The sequence below is a fragment of the Ranitomeya variabilis genome, chromosome 4 (genome assembly GCF_051348905.1).
Source record: "Ranitomeya variabilis isolate aRanVar5 chromosome 4, aRanVar5.hap1, whole genome shotgun sequence".
Taxonomy (NCBI): Eukaryota; Metazoa; Chordata; class Amphibia; order Anura; family Dendrobatidae; genus Ranitomeya; species Ranitomeya variabilis.
In genome coordinates, this window is record NC_135235.1 from 675835916 (window position 1) to 675852200 (window position 16285).

Genomic DNA, 16285 nt, shown 5'->3' on the forward strand with positions numbered 1-16285 from the left:
ATAATTAATAACCAGCAAAGGCTATGCAGATAGTTGCGGGCTGATATTAATAGCCTAGGAAGGGACCATGGATATTGGCCCCCCTGGCTTAGTAATGGAGAGGTGTCAATAAGACACCTATCCATTTCTAATCCTATAGTTGTTAGATGTTAAATAAAGAAACAGCAAGAATAAAGTATTTTAATGAAATAAAACACTACACAGTTTCCCATCTTTATTATACGCCTAATCCATGCTACGCCCTTGATCTCCTGTAATAAAAATAAAATAATAAACCAACACAAATACTCCCTGTTCCGGCATAGTCCTAAATAACGAGTGTCCTACGACGAGTCCAGCTCTGCTACATCTGGGTGCATGACATACAGATACAGCAGAGCATGTAGATGACCGACGGAGATAACTCGGTCTCCAGCGGTCACCTGCACTGCAGTTCTCACGATCAGCTGATCGGCTGACTGTGAGAACCAGCCTACTGACCAGAGACAACCCCAGCGGTCACATGCACGGCAGTTCTCACGGTCAGCTCAGTCATCGCGAGAACTGCAGTAAATGCAATCTTCCGGCGGTCACAAGGTAAGAGATTGTTTAAATTAGTACACGTGTAGTAAGCTGCGTTTCCACAGTTATTACCCATGTGACTAATAATTAGATGCGGTTTTACCACATCTAATGATAGTCAATGAGATATTTACAGTGCGGGGACAAAGCATCTCCGCATCGTAAATAAACATGCTGCGGTCTATAAAGATGGGCCGCATGTCCGGATACGCAAGTTGCCGCCTGCATCTTTTAATTCATAGTGGAGATGGGATTTCTTGAAATCCCATCCACTATGCTGTAACATCTGGACGCTGCGGGTTTGACGCTGCAGATGTACGCAGCGTCAAATCAGCAGCGTTTCCTGACCGTGGAAACATAGCCTTACAAGATGCAGAAAAGTCAGGGTCAGTTTAATTTTTTGTTACTTGTTGTGTTACCTTGTGGGTCAAACTTTGAGTCGATTCACTTTTACGTAGCAGCTACTTTGGTCTTTGGCCGCACAGGTTCTTTCATGGTCGAAATAGCCGTTTAGCCCTAAACTAATTTGCAGTTGACACTGAGCTGGTGGGAAGAAACAACCTGCTATGATATCTCCCATACAGAACACACATCTATATTACTAAGTTAGCACACAGACAGTAAGAGGAGCATGAATGAAATTTTACAGCAGTTTTGAGCAAAAGTATGTACAAAGACTTGTTAGAAAGCTCCGCACAATCTTTCTGTAGCTCTCTGCTTGATTTCTCACTCTGCTCCTCATGCCTCATCCCCTCACCACAGAATATAATAGAAGATGTAACCTTATGCCTCACTTTACTGGCTGTTTGTCTTGAGAAAGATAGACTTAACGCCTTCACGCTACAGCCCATTTTCGTTTTTGCATTTGTTTTTCGCTCCCCTCCTTCCCAGATCCATAACGTTTTTATTTTCCGTCAACATGGCTATGTGAGGGCTTGTTTTTTGCGGGACGAGTTGTACTTTTGAACAACAACATTGGTTTTACCATATAATATACTGGAAAACAGGAAAAAAATTGCAAGTGCAAAAAAAGTGCAATTCCACAACTGTTTTTTTTTTTTTTTACGATGGTCACCAAATGCTAAAACTGACCTGCCATCTTGATTCTCCAAGTCATTACGAGTTTGTAGATACCAAACATATATAGGTTCTTTTTCTTTTAAGTGGTGAATCAAAAATCCAAAGTTTGTTAACCCCTTTCTGACATGAGACGTACTATCCCGTCGAGGTGGTCTGGGCCCCTATGTCCACCGACGGGATAGTACGGCCGGGTGTCAGCTGACTATCAAAGCTGACATCCGATCACGGACCGCTCCTGGCACATTAACCCCCGGTACACTGTGATCAAACATGATCGCAGCGTTCCGGCGGCATAGGGAAGCAGGCCCTGGATCCAAAATGGCCCCGGGGCTCCTTCCGGGGCTCCTTCCGGGGCTGCAGGGAGGTGGCTTGCAAGCGCCTGCTTGGAGCAGGCGCCGGCAAGCCTGAAGCACTGCCTGTCAGATCACTGATCTGACACAGTGCTTTCCAAAGTGTCAGATCAGCAATCTGACACTAGAGCATAATGTCCTACCCTGGGACAAGGTAAAAAAAAAAATCTTTACATGTGTTAAAAAAAAAAAAAAACCTAAATAAAGAAAAGAAAATATTGTTCCAATAAATACATTTCTTTAAATAAAAAAAACAAAACAATAAAAGTACACATATTTGGTATCGCCGCGTCCATAGCGACCCGACCTATAAAACTGTACCACTAGTTAACCCCTTCAGTGAACACCGTAAAAAAAAAAGAGGCAAAAAACAACGCTTTATTATCATACCCCGAACAAAAAGTGGAATAATACGAGATCAAAAAGACGGATATAAAAATAAATGGTACCGCTGAAAACGACATCTTGTCCCCCAAAAAACAACCCACCATACAGCATCATCAGCGAAAAAAAAAAAAAATTATAGTCCTCAGAATAAAGCGATGCAAAAATAATAATTTTTTTATATAAAAGTTTTTATCGTATAAAAGCACCAAAACATAAAAAAATGATATAAATGAGGTATCGCTGTAATCGTACTGACCCGAAGAATAAAACTGCTTTATCAATGTTACTTTTATACTATAAGTATATCATACTGGGAACTATAAAGACTTTTAGTGAACATGAATTCCCTTAAAACAAATTTTATTTACCAATATTTAAAAATAACACCACCCCAGTGATCTCCCGGCAGAAAAAAAGATCTGCCAAAAATAGCTAAAATGACCAAAAATCAAAAAACACAATATAATCAAAATTAGCAAAAAGACAGGAGCAGGACAAATAATGCAGTTGTCTCAGGGTTCCAGCCCTTGCACTACAATAGTTACTAATTGCTGCTAGATTGCAGTGGATATGCTACCAGATTTGCCACATATACGTGCCAATTCAGCATCAAACAATATCAGGAAAAACAGATGCCCACATCACACATCATTATATCCTTGTGGGCCCCATTTAAGGGCATAGTCTAGACTGACAGATGATATATATTTATTTTTAAGTCAGCTAGATGTTATATAGGATATAATGATGTGTGATGTGGGCATTATTACTGCATTATTTGTCCTGCTCCTGTCTTTTTGCTAATTTTGATTATATTGTTTTCTGATTTTTTTGTGACCATTGTTTTGCTTTTCTTCATCTTTGTTCTTATATTTATTGTTTTCCCACCTTTTATAATAGGGTGAGAGAGGGCAGTGAGGGTTAGTCCACGTTGAGTGGGGGCGCCAAAAAATCGTTATCAAGGGTGCCAACCTCCACAGCAAGGCAGGTGACAGAGAAGGATATTGCAGGGTATGCGCTAGACCTTGGTAATTTTAGCTATTTTTGGCAGATCTTTTTTTCTGGCGGGAGATCACTGGGGTGGTGTTATTTTTAAATATTGGTAAATAAAATTTGTTTTAAGGGAATTCATGTTCACTAAAAATTTATCAATGTTACAAAACGTGGAACGGTATAAACGCCCCCCCCCCCCCCAAAAAAAAAAAAAAAGAAATTCATGAATAGCTGGCTTTTGGTCATTCTGCCTCACAAAGATCAGAATAAAAAGCGATCAAAAAATGTTACGTGCCTGAAAATGGTACCAATAAAAACGGCAACTCGTGCCGCAAAAACAAGACCTCACATGACTCTGTGGACCAAAATATGGAAAAATTATAGCTCTCAAAATGTGGAGACGCAAAAACTATTTTTTGCAATAAAAAGCGTCTTTTAATGTGTGACAGCTGCCAATCATAAAAATCCACTAAAAAAACCCACTATTAACCCCTTCACCCCCAAGGGTGGTTTGCACGTTAATGACCGGGCCAATTTTTACAATTCTGACCACTGTCCCTTTATGAGGTTATAACTCTGGAACGCTTCAACGGATCTTGGCTATTCTGACATTGTTTTCTTGTGACATATTGTACTTCATGATAGTGGTAAAATTTATTTGATATAACTTGCGTTTATTTGTGAAAAAAATGGAAATTTGGCGAAAATTATGAAAATTTCGCAATTTTCCAACTTTGAATTTTTATGCCCTTAAATCACAGATATGTCACACAAAATACTTAATAAGTAACATTTCCCACATGTCTACTTTACATCAGCACAATTTTGGAACCAAAATTTTTTTTTGTTAGGGAGTTAGAAGGGTTAAAAGTTGTCCAGCAATTTCTCATTTTTACAGCACCATTTTTTTTTAGGGACCACATCTCATTTGAAGTCATTTTGAGGGGTCTATATGATCGAAAATACCCAAGTTTGACACCATTCTAAAAACTCCACCCCTCAAGGTGCTCAAAACCACATTCAAGAAGTTTATTAACCCTTCAAGTGTTTCACAGGAGTTTTTGGAATGTTTAAATAAAAATGAACATTTAACTTTTTTTTCACAAAAAATTTACTTCAGCTCCAATTTGTTTTATTTTACCAAGGGTAACAGGAGAAAATGGACTCCAAAAGATGTTGTACAATTTGTCCTGAGTACGCCGATACCCCATATGCAGGGGTAAACAACTGTTTGGGTGCATGACAGAGCTTGGAAGCGAAGGAGCGCCATTTGACTTTTCAATGCAAAATTGACTGGAATTGAGATGGGACGCCATGTTGCGTTTGGAGAGTCCCTGATGTGCCTAAACATTGAAATCCCCCACAAGTGACACCATTTTGGAAAGTAAACCCCCTAATGAACTTATCTAGAGGTGTGGTGAGCACTTTGACCCACCAAGTGCTTCACAGAAGTTTATAATGCAGAACCGTAAAAATAAAAAATCATATTTTTTCACAAAAATAATCTTTTCGCCCCAAATTTTTTATTTTCCCAAGGGTAAGTGAAGAAATTGTACTCCAAAAGTTGTTGTACAATTTGTCCTGAGTACGCTGATACCCCCCATATGTGGGGGTAAACAACTTTTTGAACGCATGGGAGAGCTCGGAAGGGAAGGAGCGCTGTTTAACTTTTCAATTCAAAATTGACAGGAATTGAGATGAGACTCCATGTTGCGTTTGGAGAGCCACTGATGTGCCTAAACCTTGAAACCCCCCACAAGTGACACCATTTTGAAAAGTAGACCCCCTAAGGAATTCATCTAGATGTGTTGTGAGAGCTTTGAACCCCCAAGTGTTTCACTACAGTTTATAACGCACAGCCGTGCAAATAAAAAATATTTTTTTTTCCACAAAAATTATATTTTAGCCCCCAGTTTTGTATTTTCCCAAGGGTAACAGGAGAAATTGGACCCCAAAAGTTGTTCTCCAATGTGTCCTGAGTACGCTGATACCCCATATGTTGGGGTAAACCCCTGTTTGGGCGCACGGGAGAGCTCGGAAGGGAAGGAGCACTGTTTTACTTTTTCAACGCAGAATTGGCTGGAATTGAGATCGGACGCCATGTCGCGTTTGGAGAGCCCCTGATGTGCCTAAACAGTTGAAACCCCCCAATTATAACTGAAACCCTAATCCAAACACACCCCTAACCCTAATCCCAACGGTAACCCTAACCACTCCCCTAACCCTGACACACCCCTAACCCTATTCCCAACCATAAATGTAATCCAAACCTTAACCCTAACTTTAGCCCCAACCCTAACTGTAGCCTTAGACCTAACCCTAGCCGTAACCCTAACCCTAGCCCTAACCCTAACGGGAAAATGGAAATAAATACATTTTTTAAATTTTTCCCTAACTAAGGGGGTGATGAAGGGGGGTTTGATTTACTTTTATAGCGGGTTTTTTAGCTGATTTTTATGCTTGGCAGCCGTCACACACTGAAAGATGCTTTTTATTGCAAAAAATATTTTTTGCGTTACCACATTTTGAGAGCTATAATTTTTCCATATTTGAGTCCACAGAGTCATATGAGGTCTTGTTTTTTGCGGGACGAGTTGACGTTTTTATTGGTAACATGTTTGGGCACGGGAGATTTTTTGATCGCTTTTTATTCCGATTTTTGTGAGGCAGAATGACCAAAAACCAGCTATTCATGAATTTCTTTTGGGGGAGGCATTTATACCGTTCCGCGTTTGGTAAAATTTCTAAAGCCGTTTTATTCTTCGGGTCAGTACGATTACAGCGATACCTCATTTATATCATTTTTATATGTTTTGGCGCTTTTATACGATAAAAACTATTTTATTGAAAAAATAATTATTTTTGCATCGCTTTATTCTGAGGACTATAACTTTTTTACTTTTTCGCTGATGATGCTGTATGGTGGCTCGTTTTTTGCGGGACAAGATGACATTTTCAGCGGTACCATGGTTATTTTTATCCGTCTTTTTGATCGCGTGTTATTCCACTTTTTGTTTGGCGGTATGAGAATAAAGCATTGTTTTTTGCCTCGTTTGTTCACTGAAGGGGTTAACTAGTGATATAGTTTTATAGGTGGGGTCGTTACGGACGCAGTGATACTAAATATGTGTACTTTTATTGTTTGATTTTTTTTTTATTTAGATAAAGAAATGTATTTATGGGAATAATATATATTTTTTTTCTTTATTTAGGATTTTTTTTTTTTTCCACACATGTGGAAATTTTTTTTTTCACTTTGTCCCGGGGGGGGACATCACAGATCGGTGACCTGACAGTTTGCACAACACTCTGCTCTGCTCTGCTCTGAGCAGGCACTTGGTAAGCCACCTCCCTCCCTGCAGGACCCGGATGCCGCGGCCGTCTTGGATCCGGGCACCTGCAGCGAGGAGGAGGTAAGAGACCCTCGCAGCAACGCGATCACATCGCGTTGCTCCGGGGGTCTCAGGGAAGCATGCAGGGAGCCCCCTCCCTGCGCGATGCTTCCCTGTACCGCCGGCACACCGCGATCATGTTTGATCGCGGTGTGCCGGGGGTTAATGTGCCGGGGGCGGTCCGTGACCGCTCCTGGCACATAGTGCCGGATGTCAGCTGCGATAGGCAGCTGACACCCGGCCGCGATCGGCCGCGTTCCCCCCGTGAGCGCAGCCGACCGCGCTGGACGTACTATTCCGTCCTTGGGAATTAGGGCCCACCCCACATGGATGGAATAGTACGTCCAATGGCAGAAAGGGGTTAAAGTAAATCAAATCCCCCCTTCATCACCCCCTTAGTTAGGGAAAAATAATAAAATAAAAAAAATTATTTATTTCCATTTTCCCATTAGGGTTAGGGTTGGGGATAAAGTTAGGGTTGGGGCTACAGTTAGGGTTACGATTACATTTACGGTTGGGATTAGGGTTAGGGATGTGGTTAGGGTTATGGTTGGGATTAGGGTTAAGGGTGTGTTAGAGTTAGGGGTGGGATTAGGGGTGTGTTGAGGTTAGGGGTATGGTTGGGATTAGGGTTAGGGGCGTGTTCGGGTTAAGGGTGTGGTTAGGGTTATGGTTAGGGTTGGGATTAGGGTTAGCGGTGTGTTTGGGTTAGGGTTTCAGTTAGAATTGGGGGGTTTCCACTGTTTAGGCACATCAGTGGCTCTCCAAATGTGACATGGCGACCGATCTCAATTCCAGGACAATATGCAAGCAGCTTGGTGAGAAGGCAACAACTTTTGTCACAATTTTTGTTGTTTAACCCCTTTACCCCCAAGGGTGGTTTACACGTTAATGACCGGGCCAATTTTTACAATTCTGACCACTGTCCCTTCATGAGGTTATAACTCTGGAATGCTTCAACGGATCCTGATGATTGTGACAATGTTTTCTGGTGACATATTGTACTTCATGATAGTTGTAAAATTTCTTTGATATTACCTGCATTTATTTGTGAAAAAAATGGAAATTTGGCAAAAATTTGGAAAATTTCGCAATTTTCCAACTTTTAATTTTTATGCCCTTAAATCACAGAGATACTGCAGTCTCTTTACCTGGAAAATAGGCTTGGATATTTTCTTTTTTAGAAGAAAATGAGATACATTATATATTTTACGTAGACATTAAAATCTAGCTTTCGGTGTCTGTGATTGACTTGTCCTGTTGTAAAATAAAAAAAATAAAAAAAATGAAACTGAAGATTGAGGGTAGTTTGAACTGAGCTGTGCACCCACACATTAAAGCAATCAAGAAGAAAAACTTTTTTTTCTCATGAGCATGTTGAAATGTAGAATAGCAGCTGGAGTTATAAGACTTCTTCTTTCTAGAACTTATCGTAAAGTGATGAGATGTATAAAAATTAACCGTTACCATATTTTGTTGACTGTCTAAAGACTGTGATTCCGAGCGTTGTGTTCTTTATACTAAATTATATGAATTCATCTCCAATGATCTCAATTGACAGAATAAATGGTAGCTTTTCTGTGTCTGACCTCAAGATTTATGTAGTGTTCTATCAAATTCCTGTTTTATAGCTGCATCTCAACTCTAGTAATTGCATTTACACATATTTTGAATGGTTTCACAACAGGTTGTCATCTTTCCATTTAGGTATGTCCAATTTTAATGAGGAGTCAAACATGAATAGAGATGCCAGAGAGGATGTTATACCTCACCTGTGCTCTACTATATTATTTTACACTGGCATCACAACTGTATTTTTTTACATGGTATTTTGTATGTTTTTACACTGGTTCATCTTCTTGTCAATTAGGTTTCTACATTATTGAATACTAGTGATTGAGATCTTCCTCAAAATTTTCATAACTTGTCAAGGATGGATAGGGACAGGGACAAGATGGTGGAAAAGATTTTACACCTCACCCTAGAGATCCTCTTCCGGCTTACTGGAGAGGTGAGAGATTCTGATAACGTCACATTACATTATTCTTGTCTATGGGAATAAGAGATGGACAAAACTGGAGAGGTGAGGACTCTGGAAATGTCTGTAGTGAGATTTATTAATGTGTCTCTCCATAACCAGGATTATACAGTAGTGAAGAAGACCTGTAGTGAGCGCTGTGAATACCCAGTGTTTGAAAGATGGGGAAGACCACTGAGCCCAATAATGGGGCCTCCACCTCACCCACTGATACATGAGGACATCAATGACCAGAAGATCTTAGAACTCACCTACAAGATGATTGAGCTTCTGACTGGAGAGGTGACACTCATGGGAGTGCTAGGACATTATACGGTAACGCTATGGAGGGGGGTTGACGTTATCATTGTATGTGTCAGGTTCCTATAAGGTGTCAGGATGTCGCTGTCTATTTCTCCATGGAGCAGTGGGAGTATTTAGAAGGACACAAAGATGTGTACAAGGACATCATGATGGAGGTTCCCCAGCCCCTCGCATCACCAGGTAATAGGACTAAATACACACAGCCTATAATTATATGTATGTAAAGAGTGAATTCAGTCCCTCTGTGTTTCCTCCAGATCTATCCAGTAAGAGGACAACACCAGAGAGATGTTCCCGTATTCTTCTTCCACGGGACTGTAAACAAGAAGATCCCAATGTTCCTCAGGATCATCAGGTAGCTGGAGAGAAGGTGTCATGAGATCTCCCCTATGATGTGTAGATGGCTGTGAAGGTCTTGTGCTCAGCCTTGTTTTATCCTCCAGGAGTATATGTTTTATACTTGTGTAATGAGAATGGTGTAGATGGCAGGATTAGAGCTGATCATAGATGTGACTTCTCCATCTGTCTGTGACTTTTACAATATTTGTTTCAGGGTGAAGATCTGACCCATACTAATGCTACAGAGACATATGTGAGGGGTGATGAGTGGTGCAAAGAAGAGATTCTTACAGATGTGGACTCAGGTGAGTTTTAACCACTAAGTGCAAAGAAGCCACAGTTTCTTCTCATGGGAATATATGTGCCATGACAGAAATAATTCTTAACATGTAAATAAAAGATGAGTGTCAAGTCAGTCTTTAAAAAATGAAAAGAAAAAAGAAACATGATGAAGGGTGAGACAAAATTACTTGGGCTCTTCTACTTGCAAAGGACAATCTTGCTTGATTACAGAGTTTTTTTTATATTCAAGTTTCTCACGTCTACCTCGTCAGACACCAATCAGTACCTGTATTCATTTGTGAGGGAAGCTGTATCCAAGGCCATCCACATCTTTCTTGTCAGTTTGTTGCGTGACACATTTAACTCTTCATTATTGTTCAGAAATGAAACAGAGTAATTAGAAAACTGAAAGGAACCATATTATTCAAAATTCTCATGTGTCCCCTATGATTATTTCTCATGGGAGGCCATCATTCACTGGCTGCTACAGTTTTGCGGTTAATTGTTTTGAACGCTGTGCACTGTTATTTTTCCTCGTTGAGCCAAAATACACAATGCATAAGGATGAAAATGTGATACTTTTTTGAATGTCAGGAATGCTGATTACCTTACTGGAAAGATTAGTGATACTAATGAAAGACAGCTGGAGGATCAGTTTTCAAATAAGTCACATGACGTTATGAAAACAGCACATTAGAGAGGCAGAGTCTCTTAGAAGCAAATATGATCAGAGGCCAACAATCTATGAACAACTACTTCTAAAAATTGAGGAACAATTTCAGAAAAATGTTCCTCAACGTGACACTTTAAATATCCCACCATCTACAAATATCAGCTGAGATTTGGGAGAAATCCATGTGCACAAGGGACAAGACTGATGGTCAATATTAAAAGCTCATGATCTACAGGCCCTAAGACGGCGGTACAATAAAAACGGGCATGATAGCCATGCACAGCAGTACATGGTATCAGGATAACTTCAAAGAAATCGTTGTTTGCGAACACAGTTCTCATTGTGCAATCCATAAATATGAGTTAAAATTGTATCATGAATATTGTGTGCAGAATTATTCGCCAATTTGTATTTTTGATTAATTTTAGTATTGAACAACTATAGTGTTGTCGTCAGTCCGAAAGGGTAATTATCCGGAATATTTAGAAAGTACGGTTGTGTTTTTTTCTTTGTTTTTTTTTTAGGAGAATATGTGTGTGTGTGTAGAATTATTATGCAACTAAGTGAAAAACATCATTTTTTTTTTGTTTCATGTATTATCTGTCTTCAGATATTTTTTGGCCAAGCTGCACCGTTTCACCTTCATTGTCTTGCTCTGGGGTGGTCTGGGTTCAGTGTCTCTAAGCACCAAACACCTTGCACTTCTGTGTCTTGTTCAGTGGTGGTCGAACTCAGCTTCCTCACCTCGGCCGTGTCTCCAAGCACTGAACACTTTGCATCTCTGTGTCTTGCTAAGTGGTGGTCGGGATCAGCCTCTTCACCTCAGCCATGTCTCTGAGCATGTTGTACTTCGGTGTCTTGCTCAGTGGTGGTCTGGTCCGACTCCACACCGTGGTTGTGTCTCTGAGAACTGAACACCTTTTACTTTAGGACCTCCTGGGAGGTTGCAGTTCCAGAATATTACAGCACTGGAGGATAATGGATTCCTGGTCGCTAGACATTTGATTCTTCTCATATCTTTGCAGTTAATCTGCTTCTTTTTGTTTGTAAACACATTTTTGTGACCCTGTTGACTAATTGCAAAAAAACTTCTGAGGCTTCCGTCGGGCCACTCTGCCATAAAGGCTCGACTGGTGGAGGGCTGCAGTGATAGTTGACTTTGTGGAACTTTTTCCCATCTCCCAACTGCATCTCTGGAGCTCAGCCACAGTGATCTTGAGGTTCTTATTTACCGCTCTCACCAAGGCTCTTCTCATGATTGCTCAGTTTGGCTGGATGGCCAGGTCTATGAAGACTGGTGGTCCCAAACTTCTTCCATTTAAGGATTATGGAGGCCACTGTGCTCTTAGGAACCTTGAGTACTGCAGAAATTCTGTTCTAACCTTGACCAGATCTGTGCCTTGCCACAATTCTGTCTCTGAACTCCTTGGCCAGTTCCTTTGACCTCATGATTCTCATTTGGTCTCATATGTACTGTGAGCTGTGAGGTCTTATATAGACAGGTGTGTGCCTTTACAAATCAGGTCCTATCAGTTTAATTAAACACATCTGGCCTCCAATCATGGAGTAGAACCATCTCAAGGAGAATCACAAGGAAATGGACAGCATGTGAATTAAATATTAGTGTCTGAGCAAAGGGTCTGAATACTTATACCCATATGATATCAGTGTTTCTTATTTAAGAAATTTGCAAACATTTCTACATTTCAGTTTTTTTTCAGTCAAGATGGTGTGCGCAGTGTACATTAATGTGAAAAAATTAACTTTTTTGAATTCACTAAATGACTGCAATGAAACAAAGAGTGAAAAATTGAAGGGGGTCTGAATACTTTCCATACCTACTGTATGCTCCCATCCAGACAAAATCTATTTTAGGGAATGCCTTGAATATTTCAGCAAGGCAGTGCTAATTCGCATACTGCATCTATCACAACAGTATGCCTTTCAGAAGAAGATTTCAGGGAATAAACTGGTCACCTGCAGTCCAGAACTTTCACCAATAGAAAACATTTTACACATTATGAAGGGAAAAAATCCAGCAAAGATGACCCCGGGCTGTGGAGCAGCAAGAATCCTACAGTTTGAGATCCTTGGTATAAGTTAATCAAATTTTGCACTTCGCTGCATGTCTTATAATTTGTATAGAAATGTTTATTTGTTATAAAATATCAGTACAGTTTACAGTCGGTTATTAAAAAATATGTTTTATTCTTGACAGATAACTGCACCAGGTGCTCAGAGGGATCTCCAATATCTTTACATTGTAAATTAGATGATCCTAGTATTACACAAGATCCATATGAAGAGCATGTCATTATCCAAGTTATACCTCCATTCCTTGACAGCAATGATCGATCATCTTATACTTTGAATGAGGTTCCAACTTTTGATTCATCACAGACTGTTAAAAAAAATAAATCTCACAAAAGGATTTTTATAAATCAAAGCGGTCATACAACGGAGAAACCATATTCATGTTCAGAATGTGGAAAGTGTTTTAATCAGAAATCAAATCTTATGAAACATAAGAAAGTTCACACAGGGGAGAAGCCATTTTCTTGTGGAGAATGTGGGAAATGTTTTAGCGAGAAATCAGATCTTTTTAGACATCAGAGAATTCACACAGGGGAGAAGCCATATTGTTGTTCAGAATGTGGAAAATGTTTTAACCAGAAATCTGGTCTTGATAGACATCAAAGTATACACACAGGTGCAAAGCCATATGCATGTTCAGAATGTGGGAAATGTTACGCTGCTAAATCAAATCTTGTTAGGCATTTGAGCACTCACAAAGAATCAAATATGTTCTCATGCTCTGAATGTGGGAAATGTTATATTGTTAAATCAGATCTTATTAGACATCTGGGAATTCACACAGAAGCAAAAATGTTCTCATGTTCACAATGTGGAAAATGTTGTAATACTAAATTAGATCTTGTTAGACATCTGGGAATTCATAAAGAAGCAAAGATGTTAGCATGTTCTGAATGTGGGAAATATTTTAATCAAAAATCATATCTTATTAAACATGAGCGAAGTCACACTGGGGAGAGGCCATATTCGTGTTCAGAATGTGGAAAATGTTTTAGGCAAACATCAGATCTTGTTAAACATAAGAAAATTCACACAGGGGAGAAGCCACATGTATGCTCGGAGTGTGGTAAATGTTTTAACCGAAAATCAAACCTCATTAAACATAAAAACATTCATATAGGTATAAAGCCATTTTTTTGTGAAGAATGTGGGAAGTGTTTTAGTGAGAAATCAGTTCTACTTAGGCATCAGAGAATCCACACAGGTACAAAACCATTTTCATGTTCAGAATGTGGAAAATGTTTTAACCAGAAATCAACTCTTGTTAAACATCAAAATACTGTTAAACATGAAAATACATCAAAATATTAATGTTAAATCAAATCTTGTTGGACACAAGGCCTCATTCAATGTCTGTTCCTTACTTGTGGTTTTCACAATAGGACACGTACGCGTTAAAGTCTACAGTGCTGTCTACATGTCTGTGCTTTTTGTGGACTGTATGTCCACAAAACAAATCAAGGAGACCTGTTCCATCTTGATATGAATTAAGGAGTCAAAACTATCCATACAAGTCTATGAGTTTGTGAAAATCATAGGCAGAACACTGATGACATCAATGTGCTGTTTGTGAACAACATTGTAGTGGATAGGAGAAGCCTCACAATTTTTTTTACTTCATTTAAAATCACAAAGTTGTGAAACACTAAGGCTGCCGTCACACTAGCAGTATTTGGTCAGTATTTTAGATTAATATTTGTAAGCCAAAACCAGGAGAGGAACAAATAGAGGAAAAGTATAACAGAAACATATGCACCACTTCTGCATTTATCACCCACTCCTGGTTTTGGCTTACAAATACTGATGTAAAATACTGACCAAATACTGCTAGTGTGACGGCAGCCTAATGGTAAAAATGGACCTCTGACTAGAAACTCATGAAACTCCAGTTCAAAACTCTGATGAATGATGGTCCATGTTGTTACATACCATAAAAATAATGGACATCTGAATGGCGTTCACATAGGCGTAAAGCTATTTTAATGTTTTGAATGTGGGAAACTTTTTATAGTTATAAATTAAGTATTGCTAACTTAACCTCTTAAATTATGGACTTCATTATGCACATAAAATCAATAAAGACGTGAGAATGTTTCTTTAGTTAATAAAGTTGCACTTACCTGTGGTTTTTTTTTCTTCTTTTTTTTTGCTTTTAGTAACCTTTATAGCTGTTATTTCACCTTTCCATATTAACATTTTTTTTGGCTTAGGGGGCTTTTCCCAGCACTCGTCATTTGATTTCTCATGAACTAGCATGTCATGTACACGCTTTTCAGCACATGACTTGGGGTATGCCTGCACAAGTTAATTTATCTCTTTTCACTAAATCTTCCACTCCTACATCTGTTCTAGGCCGAAAGTGAGCATAAATCACATCCCCAACACAATTCAAACACCCCGGATTCACAACATGCTGCCGCAACTCATCCAACCCATGGGGTGATAATTCCTTGAAATATATACTATTGTCTGACAGTCAAAAGGCCACATAATCTCTGAAAAGCTATGGATTCTTTAGAGCATAGAAGGACCAATCTTATTAAAGTTTTAAGCTTTAATATAAAAAGTACAGCGCTTACACAAATATATAAAAAGATAAAAATAACAGGGCACACAAGCAAAACAGTTCTACAGTTACAATGGAGAAGCAACAGAAATACCAAAACTTTTCCAGCTACAGTTATTCTTCTGCTTCCTTGAGGGAAGGAGAATGGGATTATGGATCACATCCAGCAGAAACTGATGCCCACATGCATACATCTGTCCATTGTGTAACCCATCTTTTATATGCCTGGTCATGGGCTCAAGTTTCCAGGACTGCCTAAATCATATCATTAAAATCGCAGGTCTGTATCTGGGCCATGGGCTTAGATGTAAGCACCTTGCATATGAAATATCTTGTTTTTTCCAACCACACTTATCCAAATAGTAAATGGCAAAAGTCCAGCCTCACCACAAAAGACCATATGTTCAAGCTTTGAAGCTTGGTTCACCTGGCTATTGTATCACAGAGAGATAGAGAGAAATTGATTTTCCAGCTTCAAAGTTCGAGTCCCCGTTGATTTCAATGTGGGAGCTTCTGACAATAATACAGGAATCACCTGCTACATTACAAAGCTAAAGAAGAAAATAATCGGCCTCTAGTAGTCACCTACAATCCAAATCTGGAGGTGCTAAGGAGAGCTGCACGAAAATTACAACCTTTACTACAAAAAGATGCCCGCTTACAATCCATTTTTCCAGAAGTATCATTATCAGAAGCTCCCTGTACTCTCCAACAGCTGCAGGAACCTTTCCTTGCAATCAGAAAAAATGTAAAACCTGTCCATTTATAATAACCACAGACAAGAAAAAGATCCCCAATTCACATCAGGACTACAAGATACCAGGTACTATCAGCTGTGTCACTTCTAATGTGGTGTACTCAATTATTTGTACTAAATGGCCAACTGGGGGTCTGTATGTGGGGGAGACAGGGCATAAACTGAGAACAAGGATGAACTCTCATTGCCATACAATAAGAGAAAAAAGAATGGATCTACCTGTGGCAATACATTTTTGTCTCCCTGACCATAGCGTTATGGACATGAAATTACTTGTATTAAAAGGTAACATCAAATCCCAGAGAGACAGAAGAATCTGGGAATATGAGCTGATGCTGACCTTTGACACTCAGTGCAGGAATGTATGTGTCGCATGGATTTATGTCTTTTTACATCAATTAAGGAATTTGCTCCTCAGACCCTGTGAGGGCATCATAACATAGAACCAGACCCCAATCCATAGAACAATA

General features: G+C 39.4%; 1 protein-coding gene across 1 annotated transcript in view; it reads left to right on the forward strand.

The window, feature by feature from the left end:
- Window positions 1-16285, forward strand: part of LOC143766325 (uncharacterized) — a 53713-nt gene that overhangs the window by 2962 nt on the left and 34466 nt on the right. The window contains exons 2-7 of the mRNA XM_077253915.1: window positions 8634-8774; window positions 8904-9083; window positions 9161-9284; window positions 9362-9459; window positions 9658-9748; window positions 12617-13762. Coding sequence (XP_077110030.1) covers window positions 8697-8774; window positions 8904-9083; window positions 9161-9284; window positions 9362-9459; window positions 9658-9748; window positions 12617-13762 — 1717 coding nt within the window. The 5' untranslated portion in view covers window positions 8634-8696. The remainder of the gene's footprint in view (window positions 1-8633; window positions 8775-8903; window positions 9084-9160; window positions 9285-9361; window positions 9460-9657; window positions 9749-12616; window positions 13763-16285) is intronic.